Below are 13,231 nucleotides of genomic sequence, written 5' to 3'. Positions count from 1 at the left end.
AACGTAATTTAAACAAATACGTGCCTTTCTACGTTACTTCTAATTGTATAATTTTTTATATGCCTAGATATTTTATTTGGCAGTTGAAAGATTGTGCGATATAATTTCTTCCCATAATATTCTCAACAAGGCTTTCTTGAAACGAGGACAGCTTATATTTACAGCAAACATTATGCATGATTCTGGATTTTCTCCGCACGTCGTTATCTGAGAAAATGATATAAGATATTTCCTTTTTGAAACGAATAAGCATTCATTTAACGGTAAACATATGAATATTTAAGTTCACACATAATATAAATAAGAAGTGCAGGTTTTTCTGTACGTATAACGAGACGCATAATTTTCCTGTTCATATTATAAATTTATCAAGACCTGTGGTATTTCCGTTTTCCCATACTTCCGCAGAATACTGCGGTGGATTGTGAGAGTAAAAAAAGTATGATAGTGAACGAGGTAAAATTGTTGCAATCGTGCGTATATAATCATTCTGCTTACTCACTTTTTCATTTTGATATTCGGGAGTGTCGAATTTGATCAATTGTTGAGATCCCCGACACATTCATAAACAAACTTTGATTCTTCTCTGCTAAAAAATATCGAAAAAACACACAAATGTACTTGATGGACATGAACAATTGCCTGATTACGAAGATTTTTCTGGTAAAACCGAACGCGCTCGATTAAATCATATGAGAATTACTGATTGACAGGAGAATAAATTGATTGAATTCAATCGATGGTCGCGGAGTGTGATTAACGACGTACGTGCAGCCTGGGCGTATATTATTAACTTCTTACGTTTCCTTATTCTTTCTATTCTTCCCTCTCGTCATCTATAACACTGAAATCGATACCCGGCTTGCAAAACATGGATAAATAAAGTAACGATCAACATCATTCGTACGATATTGTGATAAGATTGGTCAACAAGGTGGTCGGCAATTGATGCAATACAAAAATCACCCTTTTTTTGTATTACATTTTCTGTTTCACATTTATTTTAAGAATGAGGAAAAAAGAAACACGAAAGAAAAAATGGATCTGACATTTTAAACGCGGTGTCTAGCCACTGGTTTTTTTTAAAATTATAACTGCGATACACGAAATGCGGTCCTGCAGTTGCTGTTATTTTAAATGTCGAACTTGTCGCTTTTTGTAACAACGTAGACGAACCGAATTTTGTGAATTTGTTACTTGAATAAAAATTGTAATCCTTTTAACTTCGGTCGACTATAATTTTCAAGATTCGACTTGCAGTTACTCATCCAAATTGAATCCAGTAAAATCAAACTTTGTCTCTGCAATTTAACATCGTCCGTCATTTTTGTTTTTCCTACGAATGATACGGGAATTTGAAATTGTCCTTGAAAAGGCGGTAAGTATACGTGAATTTGATACAGGCGACCGGAAGTTTGTTCATCAAATTGAACTTGCGTAAAATTTCGTCCTAGATCTAATAATAAGAACCCTTACTCAACTGACTTCACATTAAAATCATATCTTCGAAATATTATATAATAAGTCACGTAGTTATATTATTAACAAGTATAAGCTACTTAAAAATTTTTCCTTTTTTCGCCCCAATTTCCTCACCGCATCTCTTACATGTCTTAAGGGGGGGCTTGCGAGTATCATTAATTCTGTGAAAAAAACAGACACCTTCTTAAACATTTTTTTTTTTACAACATACAGGCAATGCATTTGAAATTAACTGATTACAGTATCGTAGAGTAACATTTCGAGAATATTTTCTGAAAATTTCAGTGAAAAATATTAAAAACTTGAGCCGTTGGCAGCAAATCTCCGGAGACGTCTCGAAAAAATAGTTGTTTTGCGGTGACGGTTGTAACTCATCACTGGGTCATAGGAAATCAAAAAATAAAATTTATTTTATTACTTTATGAGTTTCCCAATGTAAGGCTGTCGAGTTTTTTTTTTTTGTTCTAATTTGTTGTTATTTTCGATTTTACATTAACCCTCAGCGGCCACATGGGGTAACTCATTACCTCACGCTGAAAAAACTAGTTGTACAAGACGTGTATATGGGTGTTTCAAGACTTCTAACCGAGTGTTTCATGTTCGTTGAAGAGTTCTTCAATATTTCTAATGATTTTTATCGGTCAATTTATAGATGGCGTACTAAAAACTGGTCGTATGTGTGAAAATTCAGAAAAAATGGCTTTTTTCAGAAAAAAAATTCATTACTCCGCCATTTTTCTCAATATTAAGGGCTAAAATTTTAGGATTTTACGCACAACATATACCACTGCCATAAAAAAAAAAACGCTATCCGCCGATCATTCAAAAAGTATATTCATTTTGCAAAATTACTCGAGGGGTTAATAATTTCATTTCTTTTTCTGTGCCTGGGGTAATTAGCTACCCCGTGTAGCCGCTAAGGCTTAATAAATTTACCAATTTTCTTTGGCGAAAATCGCGTTTTTGACTTTCAAGTGTTACCGAAAGTTGAAAAATCAATTAAAGAAAAAAAAAAAAAAAAAATCAAACTCGACTGCCCCTCAAGCAATTCATTTGGATGCTCGATCCTTTTTTCTCTAGAAATCCAACCGATTCGGAAATTCATGTTGATCTGCGAGCATATTATTTACAACAAGTATCATACATATTTAACAAAGTTTACCATTTTAAGCAACTGTAATATTCAGTAGCTGGAAAACAGGGAAATTTTTACAAAATATTCAGGAAAAATAGGAAAATTTTCGAGTCCCCGCGTCGTTGCTCGACACCCCGATTAAAAAGTGGCAGCAAAGCGTGCTTCGCCCGTTGTTGGTTTCATTGTGAGTGAAAGCTGCCAGCCGGGTCGTGGGGCGTGGGGGGGGGGGGGGGGGGGGGGGCGGAACTTGGCGAGGTCGTCGCGACGGCGTCGCGGCGCCAGCGTCGCGGTTCCGCCAGTCTGACACCGACTGTCTGTCGCTACTTCGTTCACGAGCAACCGAGAGAGTGACGCGTTCTTTGTGCCAGCCGCGCCGGTGTCTGGCTGCTGGTCACGGGCCGTCACTACTTGAATTGCGAATCCCGTGTCACCGGCACAGTCTGAAAGCTCCTGAAAAGGAGTAAGTCGAATTCGGGAAATCCCGGTTATTCTCGAAACCGCGCGAGAAGCGCGCCGCAACAAAGTTGAAACACGCGTGCCACGCCGAAGCGAACCGACGAACCGCGCTACGATCGTCACGCATTACGTAAAGAGTTTCAGTGCTTTCGTTGTTCAAACTTATGTTCGGTTCGTTAGAAAAAAAAAATAAAAAATCTCACACGATGTGCTGAAATATCCTGACAACTTTTATACGGCAAATAATTGAGTTTTGGTTATTGTTTTTTTTTTTTTTCTTATCTTTGTTGTTTCGACGAATACGAAAGTGAATTTTCGCGAACGTGTGAGAATAGTTTATACGTAACACATGGTTTTCTATTTAATATTCTTGTGTATAACGTATGATATATAAATATACACGTATCATAAAAAGGCGAACGTGTGTGAAGAGAAGAAGCATAGATGCGCATTGACGTGAGTTGAGCTTTAAACGTGTGAGCTTTTATCTGTGTTTATAGAAATCCCGTATCTCTTCGCCTATCTTCAGTTTCTTTTACCTCTTTATCCGACTCAAGTCTTTATTATTCGAGTTCGATTCTTCTCCCGAGATTGCAGTCGGTCTTTCTCTTTTTTCCCCCTTTTGAGATATCGAGGAAATAAGAGAGAGAGAGAGAGAAAAAAAGGGAATGAGCCAGTCTATTTTCAGTATCCTCACGCTAATGGAACATACCGACTTATTTTCAGGGTGCTTGAAACGCTCTTGTGAAGCAGCTCTAATGAACGCGCGAGAAGGAATTCTTACTCTTTCCATGAAGTATTTTCATACAGAGATAGATAAAGAGCTATTACACTTGTCTAGATACATCAATGAAACGATACTTTGTTTAAGTCGGTCAACATTTGATTCACCAATTTTTGAACTCGTCGATTTTCAAGCGAACTTCAACCGTTTTTTTGATCACATATTTTGCTTCGACTTTGAACTGGATTTCACGCTGTTGAACAATATGAAATAAACGAACAATTCAAAGTTCTTATACGTAAATCCAAAAAATAAGTTTCGTCTGCGAACGAATGTTGAATTTATACAATTGTATTACTGCAATTGTTATTTACGTTAATTTTTTTCCGTAACGTAAACTTCGGTTATTTTTAAATATTCGATTAATTTTCAACTTTCCTTTAGCACGATTCAAAGAATCATTCTTTACAGTTCTTTGATTTGCAAGTTTGTTACAATTAGAATAAAACCGAGTGAGATCTGAGATCTGAGAGTGAAGCAGCGATTGATCCTATTCATGTACATATACAAATACAATTGATTTTACTTTGACTCTAGGGATCTATAAATGTTGCAGATGATATAGCGACATTTCGTAGATCGTGATTCCTATGTGACTGTTGTCCGAAAGAGAGTTGAAGAGAGTGAAATTCCGTTGTCGAAAAAGAAATTTTGGAAACTCGGAATAAACTTTTAAAAAATGTTCCCTCTACGCACCAAAACCGAATGGCGCCCATTTTCAATCATTTTGATTCTTAATTCCGAAAATGAATTTAGTCAGTTTCCAGAGATTTTAAAATCTCTTTCAATATTATCTATTCGCAAAAATTTAGCGTTGAACATTTCCGACGAGAATTGTTCCTACATGCATATCTGCTTCAATTGTATTATTCTTTTCTTTTTTAAATCAAGTTTTTGGTCAATTTCACCTGGTGTACAATCATCGAACATAAATAACACACATTGCGCGTTGTACAATGATTTAATGATTCATTGGTGTTTTGGCTGAATAAAGAAATGATTATTTCTGATCCGTCTGTGGTAATTGAGGACAATAAACACCGTTTTGCAACAAAAATTAATGATATTTACGTGCAGTGATATATAACGCGGAATGATTACCGATAGTTTAGCAATCCCGTTTATAATAATACCTACAACCGAAAGTTTTATTGTTCTTGCTGGTTGAGTATAAGTCGCATGTATATTGGGAACAGTGATACTACACAGCAGCCGTAATATGTTGGTATGATATTGAAGAATCAATAAATTTACAAGGCTGCGATGCATCGCATAATGCGTCTATAATATAACACGCTATAGCTGTTGGTTAGTTGTAAGATTGAATGAAATGAATCGGCGCACGAGATTGGAAAAAAAAAATATTATTAAAAAAACCCTCAGTATAAACGGAATGTATTTGAATATGTAGGAGAAATTTTTTGATTCGGGTAATCGATGAAACAATTGTACATTATACGTTACACATCGAAAAATATACGCGGTTTTGAAATGAACCAGAAAAATGCGGCAAAGCGTTTTCGATATTATTTTTCATGACTTTAATACTCGAGTTAAACAAATTGAGCCAGATTTTATCATTTTTTCATCCAGCCAACTTTTTTTTTTTTTCATTTCTGTGAGCGGCAACCGCGTTGAAATTCGAAGGGTATAACAAAGTCTATTATTAAATCACCGCAGACTTTTTATCTCTTTTCCTTATCTTATTTTTTTCCTTTCTCTTTTTTCTTCTCATACTTTTTCATGCACGCGTGCATGCGGACTGATTTGCAATGCAGACCGCGATCAAGGAAGAAACCTCATGCATGCCATTCGAACGAAAAAATCGCTGTAGCTCAAACAGCCAGAGTCCATTAGTCAAATAATATGTCCGTTCGTTTATTCGTTCGACCATAATTATTTATTACAGACTAATTTCCATTTTACAAAATCTTTCAAGGTAGCGAGTGATCGTTGCGATAAAAATGAAAAAATAAGGGACGGGAAATGTCACATGCAGCATTATGCGATCGACATTAAAAATTTGATTCAATTACGTGAAATTTTGATATCGTACAGCTGAATCATTACCGAGCATTTATTGTACTTTCGAAATCTGAAATAAAAAACACAACGCATTTATTTAATCTCGATACATTTTAATTATATTATTCACATACTTAGGGATACGTAAAATCTTGCGGATTTGCTTTGTCTTCCCTTCGCATCGCATTCTTATTTTTTCCACAATTTGCTTACAGATGTCCGAGTTCCCAGTGGAGGGTGGCGAAAATGGGGACATGCATACCGTCATTGAGAATCTGCAGAAAAAGCGAGATCTCATCTCGGGAAGAACGGGACATCATACCCACGTCTCGACTCACTCTCATCATCCGCAAGTCACGACATCCTCACAGGTATATAAAAATAACTTGAAATGATCTTTGTTACATCGTATGACTGTATTAAAGTATGGAAGCAACAACTTTTGGCCAGAATCGTCGAATTTTGTTAGTTTTCTTTTTTCGATTTTACGTCCACCATATTGGATCTGCCATGTTTGATGCAGAAATGATCAAATTCTGACATCGGATTCGTAATCAGCGACCACAAAAAGCTACGAGTAACAAAACATTGAGTGGAAAAATGTGTGACTGAAAGGGTTAAAAGATTTAAAAAAAAAAAGGAAAGGGAGAAAAAAATTATTTTCCCGAACCTCGTGATTTTAGCGTGACTACTAATGACCGAAGCTGAGAAAAGAAGGAATTAAAAAAAGCAGGGAAAAAAAGAGAGAATGTTTATAATAGCTCGGGAGCTTAATAATACGAGCTTTCTTGGCATAACCTTGTCTCTGGCACGCGATCTGTTACGTCTTACGTCGCGCCAAAGGCGAACAGAAGTTTAAGGTGGAGACGAAGAAGTGCAGACGAGAAGTCGTAACGTAACAGATTTATATTTTTGTATGACGCGATGAAAGATGTGTACTTACCTGACTGCCAAAAGTACGTAATTTCCGTCATTGTCAAATTAGCGAAAGTCAATGAATTATTTATTTCCATTGCGTTATACGCATAAAATAACGTAATTCAAAGGCATCGATCAACAAAAATTAAAACAATTTTTATTGTGTTTTTATATTTACTCTTTTGAAAAATTTTAAACTCGATAGGCTTTCTACAATTACACACAGTTTTCAAATCTCTCAATACTTGTGTGCATAGAAATCGTACGCGAAATTGACAACGGCGCTAGATCGATCGTATTTATCCCAAACAAAGGGAATTTTCACCTGTCTACGCCAATGGCACAGCCAATCATAAACTTCCGTAGCTACGCAATATTTCTGTACAATTATAACAACCGATAGCGCAACAATTAACCTTCACTTTTTTTACACCGTAAGGATGCATCTTTTCGGTAGAAATATTGGTACTTTCGGAAAAATGATTAGAGATAACCGCCATACGGCAACGTTTGTGCAAGTCCCGTCGATAGGGACAAATTTGGCCACTGGTGGCGCTGTTCGCACTCGCGTTCGGTCCCCTCCCCTATAAGCGGTGTTGCTAGAGAGTCTGAAACCACATAATTATAACGCGCGGGTATAATCAATTGAATTAGAATTGCGCAATTAGATAAGCCCTGGTAAACGATCGAGTGGTTTAGAAGTGGCCGGTTAATCGGACCGACGGAGAGTCTAGCGAGATACCGAGACATGATTGATTCACTGTTATTGTTACTTGTGAAATAGAAGTGATCCGTGCATTGCCGAGTTCAGTGATTACTTGAATTATAATCCACGACCGAAATATCATAGTGCTCTTATGATTATTTATCTATCTCTTGATTATTTACATGTTATTATCGTATTATTGTGCAAACTTTCTAATTAAATTTACGATGTGACGAATGTGGAGGAAAATAATAATGCTTCATCGTTTGAGGATGATTCAACTTGAAATAAAAAAGAATATTAATTTTTAATAACGCTCACTTTTGCTCCATTCTCAAAATTATACAATCGACGAAGCGGATCGTTTTGCTTCTATTCGAATATTCGGTTGTAATTTTACCTGAAACAACGCGTTATGTAACTGCATTGTACTGAAATTGATTTAAACACGAGGGACTGGAATTTTACAGATGAGAATACAGCGGATCATTCAATGGTGATAAATGATCTGTTTAACTCGACAATAAATTTTGACTAATTGCTTTTTCGTTGTGCATATAATTCTTCTTTGAATGAAGATCGTTGTATTTAAAATTCACCTTGAAGTTCAAACAGTAAACTACGACTTACTTCTTTCGAAAGTGATTCAACCTTGCGGTAGGACGCGACTTTTAGAACTAACGTTAAAGCGTTACATCATGTATATATACATAATGTATACACGAGGAAGTGATGTTCACATCAAATTTTTCCTACTTGTCGAATTCCTATTCCTCCTGTCTTGAATTTTAAATCAATATTTCCATTCCTCCAAAAGTCCAAAAAATAAAAAAACTACAAAATCCAGTACCTACGAAAAAGAAGATCGTTGATATATTTTGTTTCTTTCATCGCACGCGTTTTCAACTCCTCCACGTGCGTTCCGTTATAACGTGACAGAGCATCCAAAAATAAACAAACGTCACCGCAGGGAATTCTCAAAATCAAAATACCGCTTGTACACCGAATTTCCCTGACACCCTCATGATGAAGTCCGCATTACTGGCGCCTAGCCTCGGATGAAACGTCCAGTATTTTTGGATCTGCACACTTAAGACCTTCCGAGTAGTTTGATTATCCGTCTGTGGGTGTTTTTCATTTTATGCTTTTATTTACAAATTTTGCTTAATCTTTGTTATTATGATCGGGTTTTTAAAACCTAGCGATATAAATGGTCGGATTTTCATTCATAAGATCCCGTTTGAAGTCGGTCAATGATGGAAAGAAAAAAAAAGAAAAAAATGCTCGATTTTTGATTCGAATTTGATTTCAGGACAAAAACGAATCTTTTGCATTCATGTGGGGATTGACTCTTTGAAAAGTAAATAAAATTGTAGAGAAAAATTCACGTGTTCGTTATGTAATAAAATAATTGCAAGGTACTTTTTATCACTGAATAATAGAGCTTCTATGAATTGAAACGAGAATAACTCCTGCTTGCAATTTGCAGAAACTTTGCGAAAACGAAGTACATAATATTGTTGGTAAACGATGTGGTGTTTATGGAAGGAATTTGAATTTCACGAAGATCCGGCTTACGAGAAAAGACAGTTTCTGAGGATCCTACAGTTTTCTTCTTATAATTATAACGAGTAAAATTAAGCACAGGTAAAATCGTGCCTATAAATAATTCAAGACTATGTAACAATTGCGCAACGATAAATATATGTATAATAATCGCGGTGCGTAGAATTTCCCGCCCACAATTCAGTTCCGTATAAAGGTGTACGTACTTACACGTTACATGTATACACCGAAAAGTCCAAAGCCTTGAAACGGCCTTTCGACCAATCTCTGCCTGAGCGGCGAGAGCAATTTGAGCATTGAAAAATTGAAACACACGTTTATTCCTATAAGAAGGTTCAGACTCAACGGTCAAATAGCGTAGCGACTTTCCCGCGAATCTTGAAACCGATTGGACAATTTATACCGAAATGTTTTCACCGTTCGTTTATTGGACATCTTCCAAAATTCGAGGACAACGCTAAAACGGCGTGACGTGTATTCGACCAGTGGGACGTGACTCATGCCCTAAGTTCTAATATACCCTCTCTCTTCTTGGCCCACACTAGATGCTCACGAACCAGAGTCAGACGAGCACGTCGAGCAGAGTTGCTCAGCAGACCTCGCAGAGGATCCTCACTTCCTCCTCGTCGAGGGAGATGTCGAATGCCAGCAACGTCAAAGTTAAGGACGGACTGAACGAGCTCAAACGCGGCATCACAGAGATGAAAAACATGTCATCGAACTTCTCTCAGCGACTTCGAAGCAGCATGGAAAACCTCGTGGACAGGTCAGTCGAGTGTCATCTGCATAAATTATTACGCTAAGTTCGGGTCAGGCTTAACCCAAGCATTCTTCTCTCAAGAAACTCAAGTGGGTGCCGAATTTATCAATAGTGAATGAAACCTGGGTATACCTTTTTGAGAATACATATGAAGGTATGAAGGTATCCCATGATATTCGACCAATCCGTTGAATCCTTCTAGATTGATGCGTACACTCTGAACGAGTCGAGTTTTCGAAATATCGGTATGATTACAGTTCGTACTAAGTTCAAGGGACAATCCTAAAGTTAACCATTACCGGATAACCATTTTTCGTTACTCGTGATAAAGTATCATCCATTCGTCATCCGTTCATCCACCACCTACACTGTAAAAAATGACGGTGTTGAGATTGACCAAAATTGGCTGATGTGGACAACTATTGAACACCATTTGTGGTCAATTCCAAATCTTGACATCAGATTGGATTAGATTTACACCAAATTGTAGTATTTAAAAATTCACGCCGCATTGTTGCCTACAGTGATACCAACTTATCACCCTTTTCCGATTCACAGAGACGGCAGTGGCACCGATGAAAACCTCTCCGAGCCTCTGGTCACGTTTCCGGATCCGGACACGCCGCCTCCAGTCACAGGCACGGTCACTTTGACAGGTGGCTCGCCCTCCCAGCAGCTAAACTCTCTCAACTCGTTGGGTAATCTTCACAACATGAACCAGCCCATGGGCATGTCCAACATGCCCACCATGACCAGCATGTCCATCATTCCAGCCGGTCCGGAGACCATGAAATTCGAGCAAAAGAAGATGACCAGCGCCTCAAAAACGAAGGTAATTAAGATATCGAGTCTCCTCGTAGCCTTTTCCTCTTCACAACCTTTTTCTGAAAAAGCACATCAAGTTTGTTGTTCAAATTTCTGATCCGTTCGAATTTCATTCATTCCGACAAGTGATACGATCTTAGTTGTAACGGTTTTAGAACAACTTTTCTCGGTTCTTAGGTCATTAAAATTGTTTTAAATTGTTCGGAAATTGAATTTCTACATTCATTAAACCATCGAAACTAGTCTCGAATGATCAGAAACTGTACCAGTGACTTTCAATTTTTCCCGTCCAATCGTGAAGATGTTTCGACGTAATGTCAACATAGCGTGCTCGTCTATCCATTCCAATAAACTGTTGAGTGGATTTTGGGTTCGTAAAATTGATGGTATCCTTTGTTAATTCCTAATTTCCTTTTACGACAGGTCGTGACCGACGGTTTCAGCGCGGAAAAAGCTACAGAAAATAGCGCTGAGATGAGGGCACTTCAAGCTGGTGACGTTTCTTACAAGGAGCAAAGCGCAGCTACAGTCGCCAGGGCGAGAGTCGAGCTTGATGGCGTCTCGGCAGAAAAAAGCGTCGCCTCGGCGAGGGTGAGTGCAATATTGTTATTTCTTTTTGGTTGCTTTGAATATTTTATTTAGAAAATTAATGAATCAAACTCAATGAAGTGAAAATGCTATGGAATTTCGTGGAGAACGACATATTTGGATACTATTTTTTACTCTCTGCTCTACCGTTCGATTGCGCCCCCTTCATTTTCATCTGATTGTAAATATTTTTGCTGCAATATTTTATCAACAATCTAAATTCGCCTTAATGACAAACTGCTACTCGCTGATTCAGAATTTTTTAAATCCGGATTTTTCAGTTCTGCGTAAATCCTGAAATATAACATACTGAGTAGGTGGTTTTCCTATCGCGTAACTAGAGGTAGACTATTGTTATTATACAGCATGCCATTTGTTATAGAAAACGTACAGCCTATACGACATACATGTATTCGTTTATATGTGTACACGTAGATTTTTAACATGCGGTTAATTTTTCGCTGATTTGTTGTATGTATAACGTGTAATAATGTTATAATACGATACACAGTGACTCATTCTCGGATGGATAGTTGAAGTCGTGCCAAAAAATACTCCCGGCATGTAGAATACCTGTCAAATTTTCATTTATTGGTACCACCCACATCAACTCGCGTGCTTCTCAACGTGATTGGTGAATTTTTCCCTTTCTTTCGTTGCTTTGTTTTGTATTTATATTTTCTCACACTTTCATTCACCCTCTGGTGTTTTTTCTCTCTCATCCCGCAAAATCTCATCCCTCTGTGAAATTTTAACGGAATAAAAACAGTATTAACGTTAACACTTGAAACATCGCGATGATAAAAATATTGGACAGATTTTACTTTGTTCGAAATTGAATCTCGCTGAATAAATTTGTAGAAATTGGACGAATTACCGGCAGCGTAACGATAATAAATGATGAAGATATGGAAAGTTGGGGAGAATAATGAAAATTGGAAAAGGTAACATGCGGTTCATAATCACATATCCCTGAAGTATGAGAGACCAACCCTTTCAACGAACGATTTTTTCCCTCCGTAGATTTAGACCACCAGTGGACAGAGATTTATATCACAGTCGCGTTTTCACCCTCTCGCCCTTCCCTCTTCTATTATTCCGTCACGCGAACTGATTAACTTTCTTTGCACCAGTCCTTCAGACTATAGTTCACCATAATTTAAAATTAGCCCGGCACACAATTGTGTCGTCCGCGTTGTTTGTTTACTTTATATATTATAATATACTTTTCGCCAAGTTTAGGAATGTGAAATTTAAATTAGCGGATTACAAATAAATATACATATTTGTACACGTACGCACAAGCATTGACGATTTCTTTACGGAAAGCACGAAATTGATGTTAGGGTCTCGTAATATTAGATTTGTTTGCCACAGCGCGTGCGCGCAGTATAGAAAAGACCACTTTTGACTCCTAGGAGTTGAAAGTAGTCTTTTCATCACTCCACGCACGCGCATTCGCCGGCTCGCTTGACCGTCATAGAAACGGGTACTTGGTCCACGCATGAAAAAACGCGTAAAATATGCTCGATGTATACAAAAACATATACATATCTACGTACGTACATCAAAAATCTTTGGACGAACGGGATGGTTTTACATGCTAATGCGACAATGTTATTTTATGCTAACGTATTGACGCACTTAATAAGTTTGAGTGTGTCTCTCGGTGTGTTTATTTTTCAAGGTAAACATTCCACGAAATAAATTCATACATTTATACCTCGTCCTCTGTATTTAAACGTACATGTATGTGTGTGTACATTTCCTCGTGTAACACCAAGCCGGTCGATACTCTTGTATGTAGTAGCTTACATAATATCCCTAGTCATTCATATAGATATACATCTGTGCGTGGATACATATGCACATATATACAATATTATATATATAAGCCAGCCACTCTTCCATTTAGTCCTTGAAAATGATGTACTCCTGGTACGGAATGAAATTTAAACTGTATCATAATTTATTGCTCAAAAATGG

At 37.3% G+C, this 13,231-nt stretch overlaps 1 protein-coding gene across 13 annotated transcripts in view; it reads left to right on the top strand.

The window, feature by feature from the left end:
• The window catches only part of LOC107221052 (NAD(+) hydrolase sarm1), a 186,762-nt gene that overhangs the window by 160,523 nt on the left and 13,008 nt on the right, over positions 1-13,231 (top strand). For 12 of the 13 annotated variants that reach the window (XR_006904758.1, XM_046742179.1, XM_046742186.1 and 9 more), the window contains 4 exons: positions 6,098-6,253; positions 9,618-9,838; positions 10,391-10,664; positions 11,081-11,248. Coding sequence is in view for 12 of the 13 variants with exons in the window: in XM_046742179.1 (XP_046598135.1) it covers positions 6,098-6,253; positions 9,618-9,838; positions 10,391-10,664; positions 11,081-11,248 (819 nt within the window). In the remaining variant the exon portion in view is untranslated. Of the gene's footprint in view, positions 1-3,367; positions 3,530-6,097; positions 6,254-9,617; positions 9,839-10,390; positions 10,665-11,080; positions 11,249-13,231 lie in introns of those variants that run through there. The other variant, XM_015659938.2, reaches the window with a different exon arrangement.

Source organism: Neodiprion lecontei, chromosome 5 (assembly GCF_021901455.1).
Source record: "Neodiprion lecontei isolate iyNeoLeco1 chromosome 5, iyNeoLeco1.1, whole genome shotgun sequence".
In the NCBI taxonomy this organism is placed as follows: Eukaryota; Metazoa; Arthropoda; class Insecta; order Hymenoptera; family Diprionidae; genus Neodiprion; species Neodiprion lecontei.
Note: the sequence above shows the minus strand (reverse complement) of the source record. Positions and strands in the feature narration are given on the sequence as shown.